At 36.9% G+C, this 27,661-nt stretch overlaps 1 protein-coding gene across 11 annotated transcripts in view; it reads left to right on the top strand.

Moving 5' to 3' along the window:
• The window catches only part of LOC128026419 (calcium-activated potassium channel subunit alpha-1), a 256,870-nt gene that overhangs the window by 151,921 nt on the left and 77,288 nt on the right, over positions 1-27,661 (top strand). For all 11 annotated transcript variants that reach the window (XM_052613533.1, XM_052613540.1, XM_052613536.1 and 8 more), the window contains exons 3-5: positions 868-929; positions 17,576-17,669; positions 17,872-17,983. In XM_052613533.1, the coding sequence (XP_052469493.1) occupies positions 868-929; positions 17,576-17,669; positions 17,872-17,983 (268 nt within the window). The remainder of the gene's footprint in view (positions 1-867; positions 930-17,575; positions 17,670-17,871; positions 17,984-27,661) is intronic.

Raw genomic sequence — 27,661 nt, 5'->3', positions numbered from 1 at the left:
TCCCATCAAAACTGCCTGGAGGTAAATCTGGGTTATTCACAATTGGCGTAAGAGCAGAGATTAATTTACGTGTTCCCTCGAAATGACAAACAGCCCTCCATGCCTTGAGTGCATTTAAAGGGTTATTGCAGTTCTCCAATAAGGATTTCATTTGAGAAACAACAGATCCACAATGGGAAGTTTTGACAACAACTGTTCAAGGTCCAACCACGTAGAAGAGTTATCAAGAGCAACCCAATTGGAAATGTATCTTAAATGTGCAGACCATTGGTATAACTTAATATTAGGCAAATCCAGTCCACCTATCAAACCTGAAAATTTGTAGTACAGAAAATTTCAACCTTGATTTGCACTTGATCCAAATAAAGGAGCTGAGCCAGCCATTCACAACTTTTAAAACCTTTATAGAGAACTGAATAGGGATCATTTGAAGCTTGGGAAGGACAGTCATTTTTATAAGAGCCTCTCAACGGTTTAAATCTCCTCTAATTTTACTAAGCAACGGGCTAAAAGAGACTGGAGCTGCATCTCTAACCCCAGTGAGCTGCTGTCTCCCTAGACCGTTTCACAGGCATGTTTGAATGTTCAAATGTGCCCACGTTGTCCTTAAACAATGCTTAGGTTGACAGCCAACTAGGTTTGGGAACACAGCCTGATTTGGTGGGATCGCTTACATTTTTATGACATTTCCGGTTTTCCTGTTTATTATGTCTCATCCACAGGTGTAGTTTTGCTGGAAATAAGTTGTGCTCATTGTTGAACAGCTCCAGGATTAAACTGTTCTCTGTAAGTGGTTCTGTTCCCAGTGGACCTTCGCTAATGATATCCTTTCACCTTTTTCTCTTTTCTTTCTCTCTGCCCCTCCAGGTGGTGTTGGTCTTTGCACTCAGCATCGGAGCTCTGGGAATATACTTCATAGATTCTTCAGAGTGAGTCCTATTCTGATTCAACAACTCTTGCCTGAATGATTTATTCTCACATGAGTCAAAGGCCTTAAACACAGATGTTAAAAAATGAGATCTTATAAATAAGTGATTTCCTTTGCCTCATTTCACTATAACGACACTTTCAATTAATTTCACCAAATTGGACTAACTCTAAAATAGGGTCAAAATTCAACAAAGAGGTGGTTAACTGTCAGAAAATAGCAGGGCAAAGGCAAGATGGTAAATGCACAATAAATATGAAGTCTTTAATTTTAAAGTTGGATTGTTATTACTGAAATGTGATACTTTTAAAACCATTTTTTAAAACCATTTTTTTAATTCTAGCAGTAAACAAAAAATAATATTAATTTAACATAATGCCAAGATCTGTGTCAGGGTTGAACTTCAATAAAGAAAGATATAACTCTAAAGGTGCTTGCTTAATTGGGAAAAACTAAAATTTTCCAAATATTAAAGATTGTTTTTCTTATAATAATTTTGATAACCAGGTTGAAGCTGGAAGAATGCAGGATATACTACAGTTTGTTTTAAAATATACTCACTGGTCAATATTTCTGTAAAACGCATAAATCTCCAATAGTTTATCATTAGGAGTACAAGGCACAGATGGTAGCGGGGCAGTCTACGGTGTTAAGGTACTATTTTCCCATATAGATAATGGTATGATATTAATGAGCACTACATTCATTGGTACCGTTAAGGGTACCATTATATAATTCAAGGTTTTTTTCTTTTTCCTCTGTAATGTTGGACTTTAAAGACTCAACCTCTCTGTGTCGGGATTATTTTGTCAATGAAAGCCAAGCAGGCCAGTTTCCATGGTTACTTTAGCAGAGCATCTCTGCCTCCCACCCCTCTACCCTGTGCCTCCTAGAGAAAGGTGTACTGTTAGCTGTTGCCCAGGCAACCAGGTATCATCATTTTCAAGATGAACTTTGCGCAACTATTTACATATGTGTGATGGTCAGTCTCTACTTATCTTTTACACCAGTGATTGTTTAATAAGCCAAACTCATTTGCTGTGAATATAGCATTGAGTTTACATTTACATTTAAATTTAATAATTTAGCAGACACTTTTATCCAATGCGACTTGAAATGAGATCAAATGAAATCAAGATCAAGTGATGAGATCTTGAAATTAGATCAAGTGTAGCAATCAGACCAATGAGAGAATATGATAGAACAGAAAAGAAAGAAAAGGTAAGTGCAAGTATTAGTTGGTCAAGTGCTGGCGAGAAAGATGTGTCTTTAGATGTTTTTTGATAATGACTAAAGACTCAGCTGTTCGAATTGAGATTGGGAAGTCATTCCACCAGCTGGGCACAGTCCAGGAAAAGGTCTGTGAGGGTGATTTTTAACCTCTTTGGGATGTCACTACAAGGTGAAAGGAAACGCAGAACGCAAGCTTCTGGAGGGCACATAAATTTGAACTAGTGAGTTTAGGTATATTGTCGCAGTGCCAGTGTTCGTCTTGTAGGCAAGTATCAGTACCTTGAATTTGATGCGTGAGGATACTGGTAGTCAGTGTAACCTGATGAGGAGAGTAGTAACGTGAGTTTTTTTTGGCTCATTGAAGACAATTCTGGCTGCTGTATTGTGGATCAGTTGCAGAAGCTTGATAGAACATGCAGGAATTCCTGCCAAGAGAGCATTACAATAGAAGTTGTGTGGCTTGCTCTGACAGGAAGGGTCTAATCTTCCTAATGTTGTATAAGGCAAATCTGCAGGAATGGGTCATTGTAGCAATATGCTCTGTGTAGCTTAGCTGATGATCGATCATAACCCCTAGGTTTCTTGCTGTCCTGGAAGAAGTTATGGTTAACAAACCCAGCTGTATAGAGTAGCTGTGATGAAACTATGGGTTAGCTGGAACCACAAACAGTTCTGTCTTAGTAAGGTTGAGCTAAAGCTGATGGTCCTTCATCAAGCTATAAATGTCTCTCAGACAGCTACCATCAGATCATCTGGTTAGAATGAGAAGTAGAGTTGAGTGTCATCAGCATAGCAGTGATAAGAAAAGTCATGCTTCTGATGGACAGATCCTAATGACATCATGTTAATGGAGAAGAGAAGTGGTCCAAACACAGAGCCTTGAGGAACCCCAGTAGCAAGAAGTTGTAAATTAGAAACATCACCCCTTTAATACACTCTGAAGGACCTACCTGAGATGTAGGACTTGAACCACAGAGCCCCTTTCACACTGCCATTCCGGCAAATACACAGGTAAAGTGTTCCGGCAATTGTTCCCGGGTCGCTAGATTTTGCACTTTCACTCTGCCAGTGATGACCCGGGATATGTGCGTGCTTTCACAAACAACCCGTGAAGATCCCGTAACGGCACGTGACATCAGGGCGTGACGTGTAATGTACGAGTCGAAAACGCTAGGCACGTTATACTTTCACTGAAGCAAGCAAACGATCTCTGCGTCAGCGCGGAAAGTGAGGAACAAACTGATCTCTGCTTCATTACAGTTTGCACATATTTTTTCGTCGCGAACGTAGATCTTCCTTCAAAACAGCCGGTAAAAGAGTCCCGCGTCACCACTTTGACACGCCATTAGATCTGGCTTTTGTTCACAAAGCGCTCATCCCGAGTTGAACCCGGCAATTTTACTAGGTCCCCGACCCGGGTTCAATGCGGGAATCAATTCCAGGATGTGGTTGCTTTCACACAGAAGGTGACCCGGCAATGTTCCGGCAATATGCCGGGTCCGACGTGCAGTGTGAAAGGGGCTCAGGAGTGCGGTTCCAGAGATGCCCCTCTCTCTGAGGATAGACAGGAGAATCTGGTGGTTAACTGTTTCAAAAGCAGCTGATAGATCCAACAAGATGAGTACTGAGGATTCGGAAGCTGCTCTTGCCACTCGAGGGCTTCAGTAACTGAGAGCAGGGCAGTCTCAGTTGAGTGGCCACTTTTGAAGCCAGATTGGTTGCGGTCCAGGAGGTTGTTCTGTACAAGAAAGAGAAAGTTATGACTGATTAAGAAATGGCCTGAAGGAGGTGAGTGGGGATAGGATCAAGTGGGCAAGTAGTAGTGTGATTGGAAAGGATAAGTTTGTAAACGTCTGTCTCCGAGAGTGGAGTGTCTTCGGTGTGGGGAATTGGTTACTTATGGTTCTTGTATTATTTGTGAAGAAAACTGCCAAATCATCAGCTGTAAAAGTTGATGGAGGAGGGGCTGGAGGACAGAGAAGAGAAGAGAAAGTTTTGAAAAGTGTGCGAGAGTCAGGACAGTTGTTAATTTTGTTGTGGTAGTATGTTGTTTTAGCAATGAAGACATTTGCAGAGAATGAAGAGAGGAGTGACTGATACACACTGAGGTCAGTAGAGTTTCTCTGCAGCCCTGAGTTTAGACCGATTTTCACGGAGAACTCCACCCCTCCCAGTTGTGTGAGGGCTGTGGGAAAAAGGGAAATTAGTGGAGAGGGCTGCGGGAGTGGCAATGTCTTCATGTTTGATCCAAGTCTCAGTTAGGGACATGAGGTTGAGACCGGAATGAGTAGCAATAGAAGAAATAAATTCTGTTTTGTTAACAGCAGACTGGCAGTTCCAGAGACCAAATGGAATAAAGAGTAAAGTAGTAGAGGTCAGAGGGACAGGCCATAGATTAGTTTGATGTCAGAGATCCAGATTGCTGTGCTGGCATAGTGCAGCTTGTTAAAAGCCAACACGTGCAGTTTAATTCTATGCTAAGCTCTCAAATGAGCATGGGTATAGTCTTGAAAATAAAGTCTTACATACAGTCTGTGTGTGTGCATGCTAGAGAGAAGCATGATTGGAGATTTTAATTCCTACAATGCTCCGATCAGGATAATAAAGGAAGCGGTGGGAGGGGCAAGCCACTCTATTTACAATACATGTTTTCATGTTACAGCTTAAAGTCAGCAGCTTCTTCATTTGAGTGCATATGTGAGATAGATGATAAACAGATTTATATGAGGTCAGTTCAGTTCAGTGTTTCCTACACAATGCTGTTTTTACTTTACACATTGCTGTTTATTTTTGCAAACCCTCATAATTTTGTTAGGCTTTATTGTTTGTGTTTTCTAAATGATATACTGAGCTAAAACATTTTTATTATTATTTAAAATCATTTAATTTATTACAGTGTTGTTTCCCAATACTTATATAGAAATTTTTGGAAGTATGAGTGAGTTTATTTCATAGATTGATTGGCCGTTCATCTGTTTAATGCACTGAGTAGTAGTACCTCTCCAACAGCAGAATATTACTTTCTTTTAGCAACAAGATACATAATGTCTTGAAAAATTAGAATGATATCTTGGATTTTATCAGAAATATATCATCTGTGGTTGCATTTTCTTAGGATACGTCTAGACGTGTAGTCTGCTAATAATATTACAGCCACAAAGCTAGGATCTTCACATTACAGAGACAAAGTTGCTGGTGTCTAAACACAGCTTAAAAGATTAATTAACTTGTAAGTTTGATTGATATAGATTTACCAGTGAGTTCAACTGAGTCGACTGGCTCCATTTGAGCCATTCTTTTGAGCTGCACATTTTTTGTTGCATGCAGTCAGCAATGGAAAGTGTATTGAGTTAATGACAAAAAAGCAATATAGTGTGTTTCTGTCATCTAAACTACAGTAGTGTTTCTCAACCTTTTTGACTTTGAGGCGCCCTTTTTTCCAACACTTCTTTCAAAGGGCCTTTCATATTTCCTCCAGTATTTATGCTATTATTGTGCTGGATAATCCTATTATGACAAAAATAAATAAATAAATAAACCTGGAAAATTAACTGACGTGATAAACAATGAAGGAAGTTGGAGGTATATATTATTTTAATTTAATAAAAACAATATGAAAATTAATTGAATTAATAATATAGTTATCTTTAAATCATCATGAGGCTGTCTAGTTGAGGTTCGCTACTCTATACTTTTTTAGTGAATCGGTGTCCCTTCAGTTCTGCAAACTGACTGACAGCGTAGTCTAAGCTGTCCTGTCACATTTATTGTCTGTGGTCTCTAGCAGAACAGCAATGTCCTGTATTCACTAGCATTACAGTGTGGGTGGATTCAAGTTAACAGATTCTAACCGAGTGGTTTGGATCTGAAAAAAAACAGCTGGCTGATCTCTTACGTCGGTTAACTAATGACTCATGCAGCTGTTCGTGCGGTTGTGATTTTTTAAAAAGTGGAACATAGGCCTATTTTTACGTTTGCACCTGACTGTTTTGAACCCATGTTTAGACCCGTGTTTCACCTGTGTCCGACCCGACCTGCACCCATATCCGACACAGTTGGATATTTTTCACCCGTTTCAGCCAAATTTGCGAACCTGTGCAGGACTAGGTTCCCGCTATTTTAGAACATTTAAAGTGTTCATATAACACACTAATAAATGAACATATGAACAGCAGATATATTAAACATTTGAACAAAATATGAAATATCAAAATCTAAAAAAATAAATTAGAGTAATGACATTCAAGGTAAAGAAAGCATCAATTTAGCAGCATTATCTCAGTTATCATAAGAAACATAAGAGTAATACATTTATCTTGACTCTGAACTTTGAATAAAAATAGAACAGCAATTATATTAAACAATGTTTCTGAACTCAGAAGATTAAATGTCAAAAGATAAATATCAATTTAAACAATGGCATTCAAGTTAAAAAAACAAAAACAAATAAAATTTAGCAGCAATATCTCAGATATTGTAACTTATTCTGTCAGTTGTGCAACCTTTTCTTTCAGAGGAGAAAACTCAGCCAGTGAGCTTTAATGAGCGTCATCTTTATTGAGCGTCATCTTTTTCTACCAGTCGTGGACCGGTGGCCACAGTATCACTCTTGCTCGCACGTGCATCATAGTTACGCGGGTCCCACTTTTATTAAATAATTTGGCCCGCCCCAGCCCGCAAATAAAGTAAAATTAATTTTCTCATTTCTCGTTCACTGAAGTTCCTCCCTCCGCAGCAGCGCGCAAGCACGGTGGACAGCTCTGTGAACTGTTTCATCCTGTCAAAGAGTTAGTCAAGATTGTGACAGAGCATGTGATTTGTTGAATGTAGTGAACCCATACACCCTTCACTGAATGAGATCGAGAGATCTTTCCATTTGTCAACGAGTTGAATGAACTGATACATCTCGTTTATGAACGAAATTAATAAGTATACAGGGTCAGTGAGCCAAGCATGTAAATCTCGATCAGCAATCAGCAGATACAAAGCGCAGTTATAGGTGCTGTGCACATATGCTCATTTTCATATTTAGCATACAGAACATAACTCCATGTTTAATCCCCGATTAATTTGAATATTATATATGAACTGTCTGACCAAACAATTAAAATGTTAATTATGCAAGAAAACCTCGTGCTTTGTTCATCTGAACAACTTATTTAAGCTATTTAATGCGATTATGCACACATTTTAGTAAAGCCAAATCAGTTTAGTAAAGCCACAAGTGCAACCATCTCGCTGTAGTGCTTTTTTGCTGCTTGCGTGAGGAGAAAAAACACAGACGTCCATAGAGGGGCACTGGAAGCGTGCGTTGCACACCAACATGAAATACGTCTCTTACAAATCTGGAACGCAGTCATTCTTTAAAGTATCGATACTAATAAATTTAGGAATCTGTTCTTTTTTTGATGCATCTATTCATACAGAGCCCTGCTCAGGATATGCTGGAAATTGTAATGTCCACGAATCAAGAAATTGTTGACTACTTTTTATTAAATTGTTCCTTTCTAAAAACATCTTCATATACAAACTAAAATGAATGGTTAATAAATCATTCTTGTGAGTTGATATCTTTTTTTCTCCATATAATGCGACATGCCGTGAATTGGCTTACATATTTTCATGTAAGGGGGAAGTCGTGGCCTAGTGGTTAGAGAGTTTGATTCCTAACCCTAAGGTTGTGGGTTCGAGTCTCAAGCCGGCAGTACCATGACTGAGGTGTCCTTGAGCAAGGCACTGAACCCCAACTGCTCCCCGGGCACCGCAGCATAAATGATGCCCACTGCTCCGGGTGTGTGTTCACAGTGTGTGTTCACTGCTGTGTGTGTGCACTTTGGATGGGTTAAGTGCAGAGCACGGATTCTGTGTATGGGTCACCATACTTGGCTGTGTGTGTCACTTCACTTCATTTCTACATGGGAACAGTTCAATTTATTAATTATTGAAGGTTTTCATATAGGGGTGTAGGGGAGTTAGGGGTGTAACGGTACATGTATTCGTACCAGACCATTTTGGTACATGGCTTTCGGTACGGTGCACGTGTGTACCGAATGACCGAATGCAATTTTTTGTATGCGGAACATAGGTTTATTGTCGTGTTTCCAAACAAACATATTAAGTGGCCGCGTTCAGCGCAAATCCCGCCCTGCAGCTGATTCTAGGCCGGCGACACACTGGCTGCGTGGCGCAAGCGTCTCAGCTGCGTGGCGTGTCTGTTTTTAATTAATTGTTAACAGGTTAGACCTTGCAGACTGCCTGTGTGAGACGCGCGTGCATGCTAGAAATAGAACCGACGCCTATTTTTCACGCGACACGCGCGTGTGTTGGAAGCGTTTCCAGGCAAAATATAATAGGAAAATATGTTTATATGTCATTTTGTACACAAATACATATTAATTCATGACACTTTGATGTTTGAAAGTCTATAGGTTGACATATATTCAGATATAAATGTAATTTAAAAAATAAATTAATAATTATCGATTTTCAAATATTGCACCTGTCAAACATAGTCTATTTTGCCAGGTGCAATATGCCAGTGTGTCACCGGCCTAATGTTTTCAAAAGGCATCGTGCGAGTGTGAACATCACTACAACTAGGAAAAAAACAGCTGTAATTCAAATGCAGCTCACGTTGGCATTTAAACAGACCTTTGCTCTTAATTCCGATCAGTCCAACGCAATAACGAAATCTGAGCTGGTCTAAAAACTGAAACTGTTGATGCTGCACTTTACACTTTGGAAAAGTTATATATATATATATATATTTTTTTTTTAAATATGAGCAGGCCTATAAGCTGGGATCGGTAATGCTGCACTGTAATCATAGTTATTTATTTAAATTTTTCATTATATTTTATTATATGATATTGGTTTGAGAATGAGAGTACTTTATTTAGTGTAGAACTTTGCAGCAGTATTTTATTTCTTATTCTTTTTTTATTTTATATATATTTTATTAAAAAGTATTTTTTAAAAAAGTAAACAAATTGTTAAAAAAAGGTTTATAGTAATAAACAACCTGCAGTTTAATGTTTGCATTTCTTTCCCTTACTGTACCGAAAATGAACCGAACCATCACTTTAAAACCGAGGTACGTACCGAAACTTGATTTTTGCGTACCGTTACACCCCTATATAGAGTCATATTTCCTGTGTGAAATAGGATTTGAAGCCTATGTCATTTGAGTTGAGCTTCAGCGTAAGTGGTTGGGGTGGTAGAGTTGTATATATTTTGCAAGTATATACATTAAAAATATTGACATTAGCATCCAAAAGTTTGGGGACAGTAAGATTTTTGAAAGTAGTCTCTTATGCTGACCAAGGCTGCATTTATTTGCAAACACAAAAATATGAGAACAGTATTATTAGGCCCTATGTATTTTATTTATGTGATGTAATGTTATGTATGTTTTTAAATATTTAAAATAACTTCTTTTTTTTTTTTTTGGTAAAACTTTTGATTATGGAACATTAACTATTAACTAAGAGTTTTAGTTAACAAAATCCTAATTTGCTTCTTATTAATAGTTAGTAAGTTAGATGTTAAGTTTAGGTATTGGGTCAGGTTAAGGTATCTAAAATATAATCATCATATATCCACATAAAATGCATTAATATGTGCTTTATAAGTACTAATATACAGTCAGTGTGTTAGTAATAAGCGTACATGACCTCTTCATTCACGAATCGTGATCCGATGCTGTCTGAGAGAAGCATCTTTCTGTGTGTGCTTCAGTCAGTGTGAGTAATGAATAGAAGTCTTTTTTGTGGCTTATTAGGATTAATACCTATTTTAACATCAAGTGAGTCTGCGCTTTATGTTCTCATTCATGCATCGTTAAATTTATAGTAAAAAAAAAAAAAATGAAAAAGACGAAAAGAGCTTTGCATCTGAAGGACATACAAAACTTTTTAATTCATATACAAGTTTATTTAGCTTACCACAAAACTGTACAATAATGTATTATAGACCTATTCATATTTGGATCATCTAGCTCTGAAAAACCCTGGTATAGATATAAAGCTTGAAGTTGTTGGTGCATATGTGTGTGTGAGTGTTTTGTTAGTGGTCTGTGTCTTTCCCATCCGGTTCAGTTCCAGATCAGGATGTGACGGTGGCGGTGGGTGCTGCGATGTGCTCTTAATGATCTACATCACATTTGGCTCTAGAGTTACTGCCTGAAGTCTTGGCAGCTGATACGTTCACTGCTGCTGTCCTCAGCAGAGAGATGTGTGCAACTGACACACAGGTTCTCACCCTCGCAAGCTCCTCATTTGACCTGCCGTACCGCGTGACTCCAGCTTTAATGGTGCCGATAATGGATCATCCGCTGACGACTCTTACGACTCATTTACGCTGCTAATTATCACAACTGTTCCAGAATGTCTGGAACAAACAAAACGTCTTCTCTTGATTTGGCCCCTCGCACATGTGAACAGGGAACAACAGCACGTTCAACGCATCTCTCAAATAGACAACGTAATCGTCCGTTAAAAAAGCCATCAGTAGGCATCTAAAGTGGGACATTTTGAGTGATTCTGAACTGATGGCTACTCCCTAAGGTAACTCCAAATTTGATGAAGGGTGAAAGCAGCAACTGCAGACAGGAGTGGTGGTGGTGGGGGGGATGGGGGTGTTCATCGCCTCAGTGCACACGTCTGACTTTCAGGGGGGCTCTTCACTCAACACTGTGGATGCAAAGCTAACTCTAGTGGCAAACGACCACCCTCCCCTGAGTTTCTCTGGATAATCCTCTTTTTGTGTATGGAGTCACTTTCCAGGGCACTGTTTCCTTTGGTTGAACTGATCCGCCGTTGAGGAGTGGAGTGAAAAGACTCTTCAGTGAAGACGGAGTGTTTTGTTGCATGGCTGGTGTTGAAAGAAGCCAGTTGTAATGAACCTATTGTTTAGCACAGAGTCTGTGCCTTTTACTCTGGTATTATTAGTGGAGTTTGCTGTGGCATGCATCACTTTTATTATTGCACATTCAGATACTTGGGGACAAGTGTATTGAACTTTTAGCATGAAACTCATCGCTCTGTTTGTGCATCGAAATTGAATGATGCCTCAAATCATGTGACTTTTTGTCTAGACGTGTGCAAACACTTAAAACTTGGCAAATACTGGGCCTACGAACAACTCGGAAATCTTAGAACTACGTATCAACACTATATTAACCACCCAGAACATCCTTAACAACCACTTGTAAATATTGTAGCAACCAACTAGCAGTGGGCTATCAAACACTCAGAAGACCTTAGGAAGCAAATCATGCCCTGGCACCCACAGCATCATGACAGTGAGTTTAGCACAGGGAAGCACCACTGTTGCTCTAGTTCAGTACATTTTTGTGAGGATCAAGTAAAAATACATCATATATTTGTGCTGTCTTGTAGTTTTGTTAAAAACTTCTTAACATTGTAGTTTCATTGTCATATTTTTTAATGGGAACAGTCTGTACTTTCCTCTCTAGACCAGTGTCTTTTTTTAGGGCTGAACAATGAAGCAAGAAATATGTAGGGCAACAACAGGGGAAGCTCTCCTTCAAGGGATGCCTTTATTTTGTGTCCCACTTATGACTTTTTGGGTGATCAGCGCAGTCAAATATCACAATGCCAAAGCCTAGTACCGAATGCTCAATTCCAGCACTGATTAACGAGCAAAGAGACATGGCTTAATGAATTATTAATGCAGTAAGGTCAGAAAAATTACTTGTTTTTGAAGCTGGTTAGATGAATGAATGCTTCTATATAAAGCTTTTAGGCTGAACTGTATTAACCTGGAAAAGCTTTAGGATACTATGCTGTGAAAGGGCAGGGAGACACTGAGAAGCCACAGAAATAAACATCCTGGCACTGCATTGCAGGGATGAATAATCCACCCTGTTTAATTCTAGTGCATCGTCTCTCCACGTTTGAAAATCTCCCACACACCAGCAGCCTGTGCTTTAGAGAGGAGGAGGAGAAAGAGACATTGGCCTGCGTCTGATATTCAGTATCAGAATTCAATATCATACAGCTCTAATAATGCATTACAGCAGATGATGAAATATGAACTCATTTTAATATCAGGCTTCACTTGTAATGGCTTAGTTTGATATCTTAAGATTTCTTAACCTTTCGATCTCTCAGACCTGGGTTACAATTTGAATATTCAAACTCTATTCATAATGATTCTGTGGCACTATAATATTAAGCAAAATTGTGTTTGACAAATTGACTGTTCTTTTTATTTGACTACTACAGAATGTGTCATTAGTCATATTTCCTTGTCTTATGACTTGTAAGTCATTTAACTTTTTTTTTATAGTACGATATTACATATATATAAACATTAAAGGGATAGTTCACTTTGAAATAAAATTTTGGGATGTTTTAACTTACCTCAAGGGCATCCAAGATGTAGGTGTCTATGTTTCCGCAGTAGTTTCAATTTTAATATTTTTAGGTCAAACCATTCTTGTCTGTCACTCAAACAAAGCAGGTCTATTGTCACCACCTCAAAAAGCATGCACAGAGAAGTCCAAATTAAACAATTCACCATCGTAAGTACACATTGATGGCCTAAGACATGAAACAAGTGGTTTGTGTGAGAAAACAAACAGTATTTATATTGTTTTTACCTCTTATATACAACCACATCTACGTGATCGGAGGGTGCGCGCGCTGACAAGCTACGCCATATCGCGTTCATTATCGAAGGCGATTCATCTGGGATAATGAATGCGATATGGCGTAGCTTGTCAGTGATCTACGGCTCTATCTATTAAATGCCACTCCAATTATAAGCAGGTGATAGCGATTTTAGCGGTGATCACGGAAGCAGCTTTACTGATTAGATGCACATGATCATATCGTTAGATATATCGCCCAGCCCTAGTTCTGGCTTAGTCTGTGCAAGCGCGGAAAGAGCCGGAAGTGATCTCTCGTGCGTGTACGTCGCTCATTGTTTACTGTTTACCACACAATACGCCACCAATGTGCACTGTCTGAAATATAATGCTGTAATTAATTAATTGGTTTATATTGCACCCTATAATTGTTGCGATAATAATAAAAATACAACACATTACTCACTCTATTGACAGCATGGCATTGGGCCCCTCTGGCCTTGGACGTCGTGTCTTAGGCCATCAATGTGTACTTACGATGGGGAATTGTTTAATTTGGACTTCTCTGTGCATGCTCTTTGAGGTGGTGAACATAGACCTGCATTATATGAGTGAACAATGGTTTACCTAAAAATATTAAAGACACCTACATCTTGGATGCCCTCGAGGTAAGCTAAAACATTCCAAAATTTAATTTAAAAGTGAACTATCCCTTTAAGACAGGTGTTTTAATATTAAGCAGTAGCAAAAACTAAGTATTTGAATCAGTTCAGTGAATCATTTCATGGATCCGATTCAATGATTTGTTTCATTGATCAAAAAAAATTCATAGATTATTTTTATACTATATTTATGGTTTGTTAGGATCGGACAGTTTAGGCCGAGATACAACTATTTGAAAATCTGAGTGCAAAAAATAAAATTCAAAATACTGAGAAAATCACCTTTGAAGTTGTCCAAATTGATTCTTAGCAATGCATATTACTAATCAAAAATTAATTTTTAATATATTTATGGTAGGAAATTTACAAAATATCTTCATGGAGCATAATCTTTACTTAAAGCTGCGGTAGGTAACTTTTGACGCTCTAGCGGTTAATAAACAGAACTGCTTGCGTCTTGCGGAAGAACATCGTAGCCGGAACTACTTCTCTCTGTTTATGTCTATGAAGAATCACAAAGGTACTGGGTTACTCCACCGCGGTATCCCCGAAGCAATCTAAAATAGTCCGAATATAAACACTTATTATAGGTGCACCCTAGTGATTCAGGACAAGCTAAAAACAAGGTTTGGAAAAAGGATTCATGGTGTACTCGCTTATTATATACATTTTTCTACATTTTGAACACAAACAAAGTTACGGACCACAGCTCTGATTGGATGTTTTTTACCGGGAGCACTGTGAGGAGCCAGAGGAGCTTGATTTTTTTCACAGATTATCTGTCTCATATTCTACTGTCAGGACATAATGACAGGTTTAACAAATATGTAAAAAAATATATATTTTTACAAAAGTTACCTAATGATTTTTGGCATAAAAGAAAAATCTATAATTTTGACCTATAGTGTTTTTTTGGCTATTGCGAAAAATATACCCCAGTGACTTAAGACCAGGGTCACATATAATTATTTAGTTTTTGAATAATTTTTCAATTTTTCACTCTCTGTCTCTGCTGAGGAGGCCATATTTCTGACTCTGCAGCTTTTTGCAGTAATAGGGACATATCACTGAGAAAAATGCTTTGGTGGGGTCTCTGTTCCAAAGGTAAACACACAGAGTTCTCATAGAGGGCAGGAAAGTAGTTTAAAAAGCTCAGTCCAGCATGACCTCTTTTTGAGGGTCGTTTCATCAATAAACAGATAAGAGATGCCATTGATGCCATGCCTCTCTTTATCTTGACATTCGTTTTGGTGCGTATTGAGTTCTGTATGTGGGAGACTGGATTTGCAGTGCGGTTTGCGTCATTTGTGTATTTGTAAACTTAATAGAACTGGATGAAAATTCTTTAAAATATTCAACGTGCTTCTTTGAGAATTAGCAAGTCCTCTGTGCATTTCTCCAGCTTGAACAGTGGATTATTTGAACAAATATCAACCACAGATCCTAAACAAATTTCAGTCTCTCGTCTTCTCTGCTTAGAGCTTTGACTTCCTCCTGTTTTCATTAATAGGAGGAAAACACGGGGCATTGCTTTGTGTGTTTTCTTCTTTTAGAATCACATGCAGAGAGCACCTCAGGGAGGAATTAAAACAGAAAGGCTATTTTTAGACCACTGACTGAGGTTTTAGCTGTCCAGTGCCCTTGCAGGTGCTAAATCATTCTTATTTTAGAAATGGTGCCTTGGCCTAAATCATTCACTGTTGTATTAAAGTGCTCCTATGCTATTTGAAATGTTTAGAATTTGGTTTTGTGAGTCCCCAACAACAGGTTTACATGCATGCAAGGTAAAAAAACACTTACTTTAATTTTACGTTATTTCACAAAAACTTTCAAATGATTAGTTCAAATATCCATAAAATATCCATCTTTCCAAACCCCTCCTTTGCATAATGTTACTCTGCTCTGATTGGTCCCATGACCCAGTCTGTTGTGATTGGATTGCACATGTCGGAAATGACCATCAACAGTACTGGAATATGGATTATCAATAATTAATACTATATATATATATATATATATATATATATATATCAAACATCTTTATATTAAGTTTTCTGAAATGTTATGTTTGAAGGCATTAGCTAGTTAAATATGTGATAATTTGCATACATTTACGGAACAAAAATCTGAGCATTGGAAAAAGCTAGGTTCTTGTTTAGTTTTGTTGACTTATTCAAATGGTTTTACGGAAGGTATTTTTAATTATCAAAAGTCATTATCACTCCATAAATCAGAAAATCCTATCAACAGAAAAAAATAATAATAATAATAAATCATTTTGAAAAATGTTTTAAGAGGTAAATGTAACATTGTTAAAATTGGAGAAATTAAATATGAACAAAACCCTCTGTTAAAACCTTTACAATTTTAATTTTAGGTGTAAGTTAGTTTTCTATATTTTTCTATATTTTATAGCTCTAGTGCACTGATAGCCATTAATGATGTTTATTGTTTATCACATAATGGGATGTTAGGCCCATAAACACATGGGAAAACCATTCCAGGGCGGTTTTCAGGATGCACATTCATTTCTGTGCCCTTTATGAATCAGTGCCACAGTGGCACTTCTTTGTAAAAGATGATGATGAAAACACATAGCGGGCCAGAAATAGCCCAGTGTGTACGTCCCTCAGGGCAGCATAGATCTGTGCGCACTGACATTGCAGTACGTCCTCCACAGGCACTCGATTAGGAGCTGAGGCCACCTAGTGTAAGTTAAAAGCTCAGTGGCACCTGAGTGCTGTTTACCCCATTATAAGTTGGCACAGCATGCTCTCTGCTGACCTCAGGGATCTTGCTGGATAATGACATTGAAGCCTTAAGGTGGATTAAGGAGGAAGCAGGGATACTTTCTGCACGGACGCCACATGTCAGGAGATCTCTTGTAATTGCAGAGTGTGAAGTGACATTGAGCTCAAGGATCAGATGCTTTGTTTCACAGTGTACACATGTTGACAGTCATGCATTTTGAGACACGGCTAATTGTAACTTGATAGAAAGCTCTTCCTGACCATTAATGCCAAAAAGAGCTAAGCTAAGCTTGCATTGTGGGCTTCTGTTGCCTTATTTCAGCAGTTTTGTCTTTAGTTTTATATTATTTATGTCTGGTCAATTATGTCTTGATCGATGATAATGTCACCACATTAACCTCAGCTCAAAGGCTTGTGGTTTATGAAATTAAGCCTTTTAATTAATTGAATCATTCAGCAATTGATTTATCCATCTCAGATGTATTGAATTAATTGGCAATGTTTTTATGCATTTTAATATTTTTACTAATGGATAAAGGCACCTAGTGCTTTAAGACAGTGCTCAAGCATGCAGTTGACTATTCCTGATGTTGTGTCTGTCGTCTCATAACAGAGGGAGAAATAATAGACCTGTTTTGAACACTTGCTATGATTCATTGAGATTTATATTTAGAAAAAGTTATTTAATGCATTATAATTCATTCATTACATTAATTTGTTTTCCTGTGAATAATTGAAACAGTTATAAACTGTTAATAAATACTGATTCAAAACACTATGAGAAATAATACCCCTTTTGAACACTTGCTGTGATTCTTTGAGATTTATATTTAGAAAAAGTTATTTAATGCATTATAATTCTAATATAAACTGTTAATAAATACTGATTCAAAACACTATGAACATTAGATTTAATACAGATATTAGAGTACAGAACCAATGTGCATAGATATAACCAAATGTACAGATAACACATAATGTAAATAAATTATTGTAGGTGAGGTTTGAGTATAATTGTAATACAAATGAATATTGCACTCTACACGTGGACTTTCATGTAGGCTATATAAGATATTAATATATTTGAATATAATGCCCAGAAATTGGTGCAGAAAAGTAATATTTAAAAAAGGCGCGTTTGATAAGGGTGGGTTTTATAGCATCTATGGTTATTTATATAATGTGTTATAGGGTGCATCTCACAAAAAAAAAATGTCTAGGTTAAATGTCACTTTAAAAATCAGAAGAAAAGAAATATTTTGCATGAAGAAAATTAAGCCTGTTTTAGCACCATTAAGATTGCATATTGATCATATTTTCAGGACAATAATTTCAGGCCAAACAAATTTTCAATTAAATGAACATTTTTTTTCTCTTTCTTTCTCCATAGTCCTATAGAATCCTGTCAGAATTTCTACAAAGACTTCACATTACAAATTGACATGGCATTCAACGTGTTCTTCTTACTCTACTTTGGCCTGCGTGTAAGTACATATATTTAAATTTCATATTTAACATCTATTTACCACATTCTGTACATTTAATATCGTGTTTTGCTCCCAAAATCTTTAATGTTTGACTACTAGTTGTTCATTCTAATGCTCATTCATTTTAACTGTTGATTTTTCTTACTAAAATGTGATCCCCTTTAAAATATATATTCTTTTTTCTTTTATATTCTTCCAGTTCATAGCAGCTAACGATAAGCTGTGGTTCTGGTTGGAGGTGAACTCAGTGGTGGACTTCTTCACCGTACCGCCTGTGTTTGTGTCAGTGTATCTGAACAGGAGCTGGCTGGGTAAGTCCCCAAACACTCTCCTCACTCCCGGTTTCTCCTGACCCTCCTGTCAGTCCCTGCACCCCAGGCCAGCGGTCACAGGATCAGCTCAAACCACGGCTAGATGGGATAAAGGTCAAACTGATGATGAGACGAGGGCAAATGTTTGAACAGGAGATTTTATGATTATTAAACCAAGCTTCCATGGCTTTTTCTACCTTTCTGTCACGGGAAACCCAAGAATAGCTAACGAAATGTCACAGCTTAGAAACAAGACAAACTGCAAAAATGAGAGTTGGGCTCAGGTGAAGAAGAGCTGGGAAGGATGGCAGGAATGCGAGATGATTTAGAGTTTGTTAAACAGCAGCACTCACACAAAGTTATTGTTATGGAGTTCTTTATTCTCATATCATTTAAAAAAAGGTCAACTTCATAGTTATAGCTACTATCTCTGGTTTGAACAGGCCTTTATTGGTCACACATTTTGGGTTCTGGATGCTGGTGTCCACCAGGTTTCTTAACCTGTAAGAGGTGGTCTGGTCTGGTCTGGGATGTTACAGAAAGGTCAGATTTGGGAAAGGGAAAGTGTACGTTAAGGCTCACTTTTGTTAAGCCAGTGGGTTAAGTGAGCCCCCTCAGTCTGATGGTAATGATTTCCCATCATAACGTATTTTTGTCAAAGCTGGGGTGAGCAACAGTTGAGACACGACTGCGGTGTAAAGCAACCGATGTGTGTGTGTATCCTTTGGCCAAGCAGAAGGTTAGGAAAACAAGACTGCTTTAGTCTACAGTATGCACAGTTAATGTAAAAACAATCGTTCATAACAGTTACACCACCTGCGTCAATAGTGCTTTCCAAAACAGCTGTAAAAAGAATGCCCTCCTTCCTTAAACACATCAAAAACCACTAGTTAATAATTTAGCACTTCAACAAAGAAAAGAAAACAGAAAACTGTCATCTTCTGCCATTGTGCTGCTATAATGAATAATGCATTAGAAAAGCAGCAGTTCATCAAAAAAATCTGTCATTTTAATGGTGTTCCTCCCTACCAAGCCAGTAAATGAAAATTAAATAAAAGCCGCTATCAACATCCACCTAATAACAGCTGTTTGGCTGAGCGGCATGTGTAAACAATCACTCACTAGCCTGTGCTGTACAAATGCTGAGAAAGTTTCAACACTAAACTCATTAAACCCCCAAACCATTAGGAGTACAATGGCTTGGAGGCAGACCAATTTTGTGATCAGAGGGTGTTCCTTAAAATGTCCACAATTTCAGCCATTGTCGTCTACTGTTTACACAAGAGTGTTGACTCTCCTGATGCTCGGAGAAGTATCATGATTAAAACATTACGGGATGCAGAATTTTTGTCTGAAGAAATTTGACTTGCACTTTTCCTTCGGACATTAGTCCAAGCTGATGAAACCAGTTGGATGAGTGGTGAAACACAAAATGTAATTATGAAAATAACTGAGATTTAGATGAGATTTAGTTGTTAATTATGCTGAGTTTTAAAGGCGCTGTATGTTGTTCACTATAGTTTAGGATCAGTAAGATTTGTGTTTGAAGGAAATTAATACTTGCATTCAGTAAGGATGCATTAAATTGTTGCATTTAATGTTGTAGTAAAGACATTTATAATGTTACAAAAATATATATTTTAAATTAATCGTTATTTTGACTGAGTATAAAAGTTTTGAAATACTGAAACAGTTTGAAGTATTGATATGAAATGGTATCGAGTAGGTTTTACAGAATGAATGTGCTCCTGGTACTTTTGTGGACATGGTATGGGAGTGTCATGCAGAATTAAAGCCTCTCAAAGACCAAAGAGCGCTCTCCCAGCACAGAGGGACAACTTCTCAGACATGATGAAAGATTGTGAAACAGCCGGCATATGAAATCTAGAGCAACATCTGTTCAGCCGTCTCTAAATGTTGGGACTACAGCGATCATATGTTGTATAGTGATGATGTACAGCAGTGGTCAGTGGTCCCAGTAGATCCTGAAAATAACAGTAAAAGAAAGTGTGAAGAAAATGTGGGGTTGTATTAATGTAGCACTGAAAGGAACCGTCTTGAGTTTTGATGGCATTAATGGCATTTACTTCTCTTATCTCCGAATAAAGCGCAGCTCTGCTTTGTTTACAGCTGTAACAAAGAAAACGCTATATCACGGCTGGTTCATAAGCGCCACCTGCTGTCAGAGAGTGAATTTGTGTCTCATTTAGACTTGCAGTTTTTTGTTTCATGCAAGTTTTTTATGTAGCCAAAAAAAAAGTAAAGAAAAAAAGGCTAAAATCAGGCCATTCTGTTTTTGCTATAAATCCTGAAAATATAGAGTATAATTCAAAACAAAAACAATTGCTCATGCAACGTGTGTCACATCTTTGTTTGGATTGTGATTAAGATGCAGTGGTTGCCTCTAATTTCAAATGCCTACAGATATTTTTGTTTAAGGCCAGTTTGCTTGTTATAAAGCAAGTAGCCAGTACATAAATTTGCTTAAAAGAAATCTGATTCTGAATCAGTCATGATCGTGCATCACTAGGTAAAATACTAAATAAAAGGCCTCAAATTGGAAGTACAAACTGGGATGTCTTTTCTTGTCAATGCTTCAGAATGTAGATCTTGTCTTTCATAAAGGCTGAGGTCAGGGTTCCTGGGCTTAAAAACATTGGTGACCACTGATATACAGCATATCACAGGGATATTCATTTCAGAGAGAGAGGAGAGAGAAAACAGCTTTTAGAGTACAAACCGTTTAATAAACATTGAAGAAATTGATAAATAGAAAAAGACAAAAAATAAATTATCATTTATTATTTTTTTATTATTTTATTAAATGTAAAACTTTTGGTACATTGAGACTTCCTCTTGAGACTAATTGGTTGTTTAAACCCTGGTATAAATGTGTCATGTGACATGTATAGCATGTAGCCAAATGTTTCCAACAATTGTTTTCTGGACTCCAGGTCCCACCTTGTTAAGAAAAATAGGATGGATAATTAAATCTGCTTCTGTTGGGACTGTCAAAGTCCTTGGCTTATGAGTGAACCTTTGCTATATCGTTCCCTTTTAAAAAAAAAAGAAAAGAAATGAGCTTGATGAAAGTGGTGGAGAACGTGCTATTAATTTGAAGGGCATGCAGAGACCCTCTACTGGGAAATAGAAATTCATCTTCTAGAAGCAGTTCAGGAGAGTCTTTTCAAACACAAGGGCTGTATATGGATTAGCATGAGGCTGTTTATAATACACTAGCTTCCTTCATCCTTGCAATCAATTAACAACAGATACTTGACTCTGAAATGGAGACGTTTTGTGAGCTAAAGTCCTCATCCAAAAGCTCTATCAGTTTGTGAAGAGAAGGCAGTAATCACAATGTCTTATGTGAGGAGATCTTGTGCATATTAATGGCACGGATACGTGTATAGAGGGAGATTCCTAGGTTCACTTTGGTTTTTATTGTTATTTTCAGGGCCATTAAAATGGTCTTCTTCAATTATATACTGTAATTAATCTCTTCCCTGCGTTTTTTTTTCTGTAAGGGATTTTGTCAGAACGTCTTGTCTGTTATTAACCCTCTGGAGTCTAAGGGTATTTTTGGGGCCTGGAGAAGTTTTGTCATGCCCTGATATTTGTGCTTTTTTCAGTTTCTTATAAATATCTAAATGGGTAAAGTCTAATATCACTGTAATCAGCACAAACTGGGCTATAATAATATGTGAAATGCATGCATGTACATGATTGTATTTTTGAGAAAAAAAATGTTATGCATGGTTAGTGAAAAACTAAAAATGTTAAGTCACTTGAATAAGGCAATAAAACACATACATAAAATTGGTTGCCGGAAAAGTTGAGAACTGGAGCTTGTAGCCTAGAATTTTTCTTTCTAAATTATGTGAAAATCATCTTGTTTACTCATTCACAGAAAACAATATATTGATTTAAATTTTCTAAAACACTTTTTGTTGGTAAAAGTCATATGCGAGTAGGCGTCAACTATCATGAATATCATTGTGATTTACACCTGAGAAGACAAAGGCCTGCATAATGAGCTGCATAATGAGCCTCTCATTCAACTGTGCCACTCTGAGGGAGGACTTACAAGAAAGAATGTGAGAACAAAATAAAAGTATATAATTTTATGTTTGTAGTTTATTAAGAATATATTTAATTATCCCACAACATAATTTAATATCCACTTGGGGGAGCAGTTAAACAGTTTATTAGGGACAATCAAAGCTTACTTTCAAACACATTTTTTGGCATCCTTTCTCTAGTCACACAATCCTTCAGAAATCCTTTTAACAATCTTATTTTCTACCAAATAAACCCCATTTATTATTATCATTATTATTATTATTAATGTTGAAAAGAGCTGAGAATATTTTTCAGGTTTTTTTAGGGGGAATAAATCGAAAGAACTGCATTGTTTTTACATTTGTTAGAGTTATCTCTATTTGTCACATTTATATTATTTACATCAAGCTTTTGAATGGTATAGTATTGTATATTGTTATTTAAACTTAATAATGTTTCACTTGATTATACATTTAGTCAGGAATTATAGTTTGGAAAAAGTATTTGGAAAAAGTCTAACTAGTAAAATGTTTACACGTTATGTGAAAACTAGTACAAATAAATAAAAAGAGACTTACTCATGTTTATGATCTCTGTTGAATAAAGTGCTTCATTCTTTTTTCTGAGGAAATCCATTTCTCAAATCCTCAACCACATCACATCTTTTTGGGGTGAATTATGTCTTATTCCTCTCATCGCGAAGCAAACAGTAAAATAAAATAAAAACTCGAAGAACAGTCTGGCTGCTTTTTCTTCTGTGTGGGCGTATTCAAGCCGCGCGCTTCTGTTTGAATCTGAATAGCGCGTTAAGCGCGGGGGCGTGGTCACATTAGATATAATGAGCGGAGATATGAAAAATAGACATCGCGTTGTTTTCATATGGATTACTTTATCTCAGAATATTTGTTTTCGGCAGCACTTGTTTAGTTTAAAAGTAGACATTTTAGGCTTTCTATAGATATCTCTCTCATGTCTCTTCGTTGAGTATTCACGGAGTTACAGTTCATTTTAATGACGTGTTTGTACATGACGATCAGCGGAGACAAAGACTGCAGACAGCGCACTTTGTTTGTTATCTTTAATTTATAAGTGCACAAAGGTTCTTTGTTATTATGTCTGTATCCAAAAAAAACTAGACCCTTTACAGATTCGATTGATGTATTGCTCTTATCTGTACGATTAAAACTGAGAGTGTAATTTAAGTTCTTTTCGGGGTTATCAGGAGATAATGACTCAAAACGCATATATGCGTTAATCGACTCGAAAGGGTTAAGAACCATTTAGAAACCATCAAATAAAACCAAAATTCTAAATTTTTATATATATTTTTTTAATGCCTCACACAGGCTGCATTTTTTTTATTTATCAAAAATACAATACATTCAGTAATACAGTGAAATATTATTGCAATTTAAATAATTTTTATTATTAATAAATTACATTTTCGGCATCATTACTCCAGTCTTCAGTGTTACACGTTCTCTCAGAAATCATTCTAATATTCTGATTTGGTGTTCAGGAAACATTGTTCTTAAACAGTTGTGCTGCTTAATATGTTTGTAGAAATATAAATTTTTTCCAGTATTCTTTGATGTATAGAACGTTCCAAAGAACATAATTTATTTTTAATTGAAATCTTTTTATTCATTTTTGATCAATTTAATTCATCCTTGCTGAATAAAAGTATTATTATTTTGAGTGGTAGTTACTGTAATTGTCCTGCTATCCCCCATAGTTTAGCTGAAGTGTACCAAATGTTTTATAATCGGGTCTGATTATGATTTCATTAAAGAAAATAAGTCATTTTTGCTAATAGTTATATAGTTAGTTAAAAGTTGAGTATTTGCATATACATTTAATTTTAGTACATATATTTTAAGTCTAGTGGTAACATTTTCAGTGTTTTGAGGTTCTGTTTTTAATAAATACTAAAATACTACAAAAAATTCTACATCAGTGAATTTATATTCACTGATATTTGTTAACTGATGAAGTTTTTAACCTTCAGTTGCTGGTCCCCATTGAATTCCATAGTGGTTCTTATTCTTCTACTACTTCTTCTTCTCCTCCTCCTCCATACTATGAAAGTCAGTGGGGAATAGCAACTGAAGGTGAACTATCCCTTTAAACCATCAATGGCCTCAGTCGATCCTTGACTGTGGATATTTTGTGTAACACTGCCATCTGGTGGTTAGCAGTATTGGTCCACATAACTGGATGGCTTGAATTTACTGAAATAGAGGCTTTTCAGTTAGGATTATGAGTAGCATGAGCAGAGGAAGAGAAATCAGTGAAGAAAACTAATTTGTGCTTTAAGCCTCTTTCATATACAGAGTCCTCTCTCACATCACAAGCTTCAGGACATGTATGCACAAATGCATTCTGGGAGAAATGAGTGGCGAGTAATCCCGGCAGCCCAGGCCAGGCCAGTTCTCTTCAGGCCAGATTAAACCAGCATGGTGTGGTTTAATTCCAGGCTGTACCACACATCAGATTGAGCTGATGAGGTCTTCACAGAGGATCTGTCTTTACGGTTTGCCTAGTAGACATGGTCTCTCCTGACATTCAGGGCTGTAGAGGTCCTCTCTAGGTGCTGATCCACCATCTGGACTGGATACTGACTGGATCCAGGTGACTTGTACTGCTTCTACACTGGTGCTGGTGCCAGAGCTGAAACCAGTGCTTGGCCAAGACTGGCACTCGTTCGGAACTGGCTGATGTTTCCACCAACCTGTGATTGGAATTGCTTGTTATCTCTTGCAGAAGAAGAGTGTTGATCTCTTCAGCTGAACACTGCTGAACTGATATATTTAATTGTCGTTGTTAATGCTGTTCATTAACCTGAACTCTGACGTCTTTTAAATATTGGCTTGTTTGATATGCATCGGCATCCCAATTGAGTTCCGGCTCTGGCACCAGTCATTGGAGAAGCGACCTTTTGAAATGACATTGCGACCCTAATTTTTTAAAGGTCGCAAATGTATCACTGATTATTTTTGTACCTACCTTATGTTTTAGGTAATATGCTATGATTTACTATGAGCATGTATTAAAACAGAAATGTGTATTTTAAAAAAATACATTTTATAACATGCTCTGAGCATTCAACATATCTAGTTGGTTTTAGCCCCGCAATGCAGGAAAGCTGAACTGAGTAGCTGTTACTCGCGGGCTGTGTTCGGCGCACACGAGAGAGCTGCGTCTCACGAACAGCAACACTGAACTGAGCTCTCCATCAGGACATTGACGTCCTCCTGCACCTGAAAGAACAAATATAAATCGCAGTTTAAACAAACAGAAAATTTTGTGAAAGAGCTTAATTCAGCACCGCGGTGTTCTGGTGTTCAGGGAGCACGCAGAGACGCACGTCTTGATTTTGCTGAGTTAAACCATATCCCTACACCTAAACCTAACCTTAACCATGAGTGATCCTTAAAATCAGAGAAAATGATAGATGAATGACACTGATGTACAAGCACCATACAGTGATTTTAAACATAAACTTCACAAAATCTATAAACTGGTTCTTCAAATCTGATTGGTTAATCACAATGTTGTTCCAGGGACAACAAAGATGTTGTCCCAGGAACATGTCTCACTTGGTAAAATCAGGTTCTGCCGCAGAGACGCGTCTCAAAGTCTTCTTGCTTTTGTACTGACAAATACATACTAAATATGTCAAAATACCTGTCTTATAAAGTGTGTTCGAAAAGTCTGTGGTTATGTCTTAAGTGAAAGTAAAGTGTTGAGAAAGAAATCGGATGTGTATCATTATAATGGATGCATTGTCTCTTAAACTGACAGTGCCTATTTTACTAGCTCTGCTGTCAGTGTCTTTAATGTATGAAAATGAAAGTAAATCACTCACTGCTTTTGACTGAATTACTTTGTAGTTTAAACAAGAATTTATCCAGTCAATCCAAAAAACAGATATAATTGATTATATTTTTTACTAGTGGGTGCAAGACACTAGTTCATTTATGTAAGTGAGTATAGCTAAATACAGTGATCTGTGAAATATTATACCCAAAAATTCTTCATACTTTAGACCACCAGTGAAATTGATAATAAATAAATAAATAAAATAGCGACCTTAAGTGTTTCTTTCTTTAATTCTTTAATTTTTCTTCAGTTGTCTGAAGTTTTGGTTTATTCCATTACATATCTTTCTATCAAAATATCTGACATTATCAAGATGAATTTGTTCTGACACACTTTAACTCTGAGTTCTTGTCATATTTTATTACCAATTTCTCAACTATAACAAATAAACTGTGATAATGTGAGAAATGTTGAAGGTGTCTGAATACATTTTGGTTTGACTTTGTATTTTATTTTACAGTGAAGGCTATGCAGTGCTATTTTAAATTAGTTTTTGGACAACTACAAACTAAAAAAGTAAACATTGTGTAAATAGCACAAATAAACAAGACCAGGTTCCTAACTGATGACAAACAGTTGACAGCACAGCCATCAAGCTTTAGACAGTGTTCTAGATTATTACATGCAGAGGTTATTTTTTTTCTCTGAATTTATCAGTAGGAAATTGGTAGTCATAGTTTTTTTTTTTTCAACTATGTATTCTGTTAGTTTTGCAAATTGGTATGTTTCTTTTGGCCTTGAATAAATATAGAGCCAAGTATCATCAGCATAGCAGTGAAAGCTAACACCATGTTTCCTGAAGATATGTCCCAAGCTTAGCATGTAAAGCATGAAAAGCAACTGTCCTAGTACTGAGCCTTGTGGTACTTTATACTGCACTTGTGAAATATATGATACCTCTTCATTCACTGCCACGAATTGTTGACGGGCAGAAAAGTATGATTTGAACCATGCCAATGCAATTACATTAAAGCTGTTGAAAAGAAAGTTGTGGTCGAACACAGCAATTAGATCCAGTAGCAATAATGGAGAGATACAACCATGATTGGAAGATAAGAACAGGTAATTTGTAACTCTGATTAGAGTGGTCTCTGTACTATGATAAATCTAAAACCTGACTGGGATTCCTTCATTTTTCTCTAAGAAAGAACATTGTATCAAGTTAAAAAAAAAAAAAAAGTAAGAAAAGGGAGATTTGATATTTGAGGTCCGTAATTAACTAATTCTCCAGGATCAAGTTGTTGTTGTTTTTTAAATGAGAGGCTTAAGAACAGCCTGTTTGAGGGTTTTTGGATCATATCCTAATGCAAATGATGAATTAATAATAGTCAGAAGAGGATCTATGACTTCTGGAAGCACCCCTTTTAGAAGCTTAGATGGTATAGGATCTAACGTCCATTTTGTTAGTTTACTTGATCTATCAAGTTTATACAATTCTTCCTGTCCTATAGGAGAGAATTAGGGGAATTGTTCCTCAGGGGATCTAGTCTATAGTTCACTGTCTAATCCAATACTGTAGCTGACGGCTGCATGGATATAATTTTATCTTTAATAATATTGATCTAAGAAGTAAAGAAGTTCATAAAGTCATTACTGCTGTGCTGTTGGGAAATATCTGTGCCTGATGATGCTTTATTTTTTTGTTGATTTAGCCAATGTATTGAATAAATGCCTGGGGATGTGTTTGCTTTCTTCAAAAAGAGACAAAAAAGTAAGCAGATCTAGCAGTTTTGA

Source organism: Carassius gibelio, chromosome A13, assembly GCF_023724105.1.
Source record: "Carassius gibelio isolate Cgi1373 ecotype wild population from Czech Republic chromosome A13, carGib1.2-hapl.c, whole genome shotgun sequence".
NCBI lineage: Eukaryota > Metazoa > Chordata > Actinopteri > Cypriniformes > Cyprinidae > Carassius > Carassius gibelio.
Note: the sequence above shows the minus strand (reverse complement) of the source record. Positions and strands in the feature narration are given on the sequence as shown.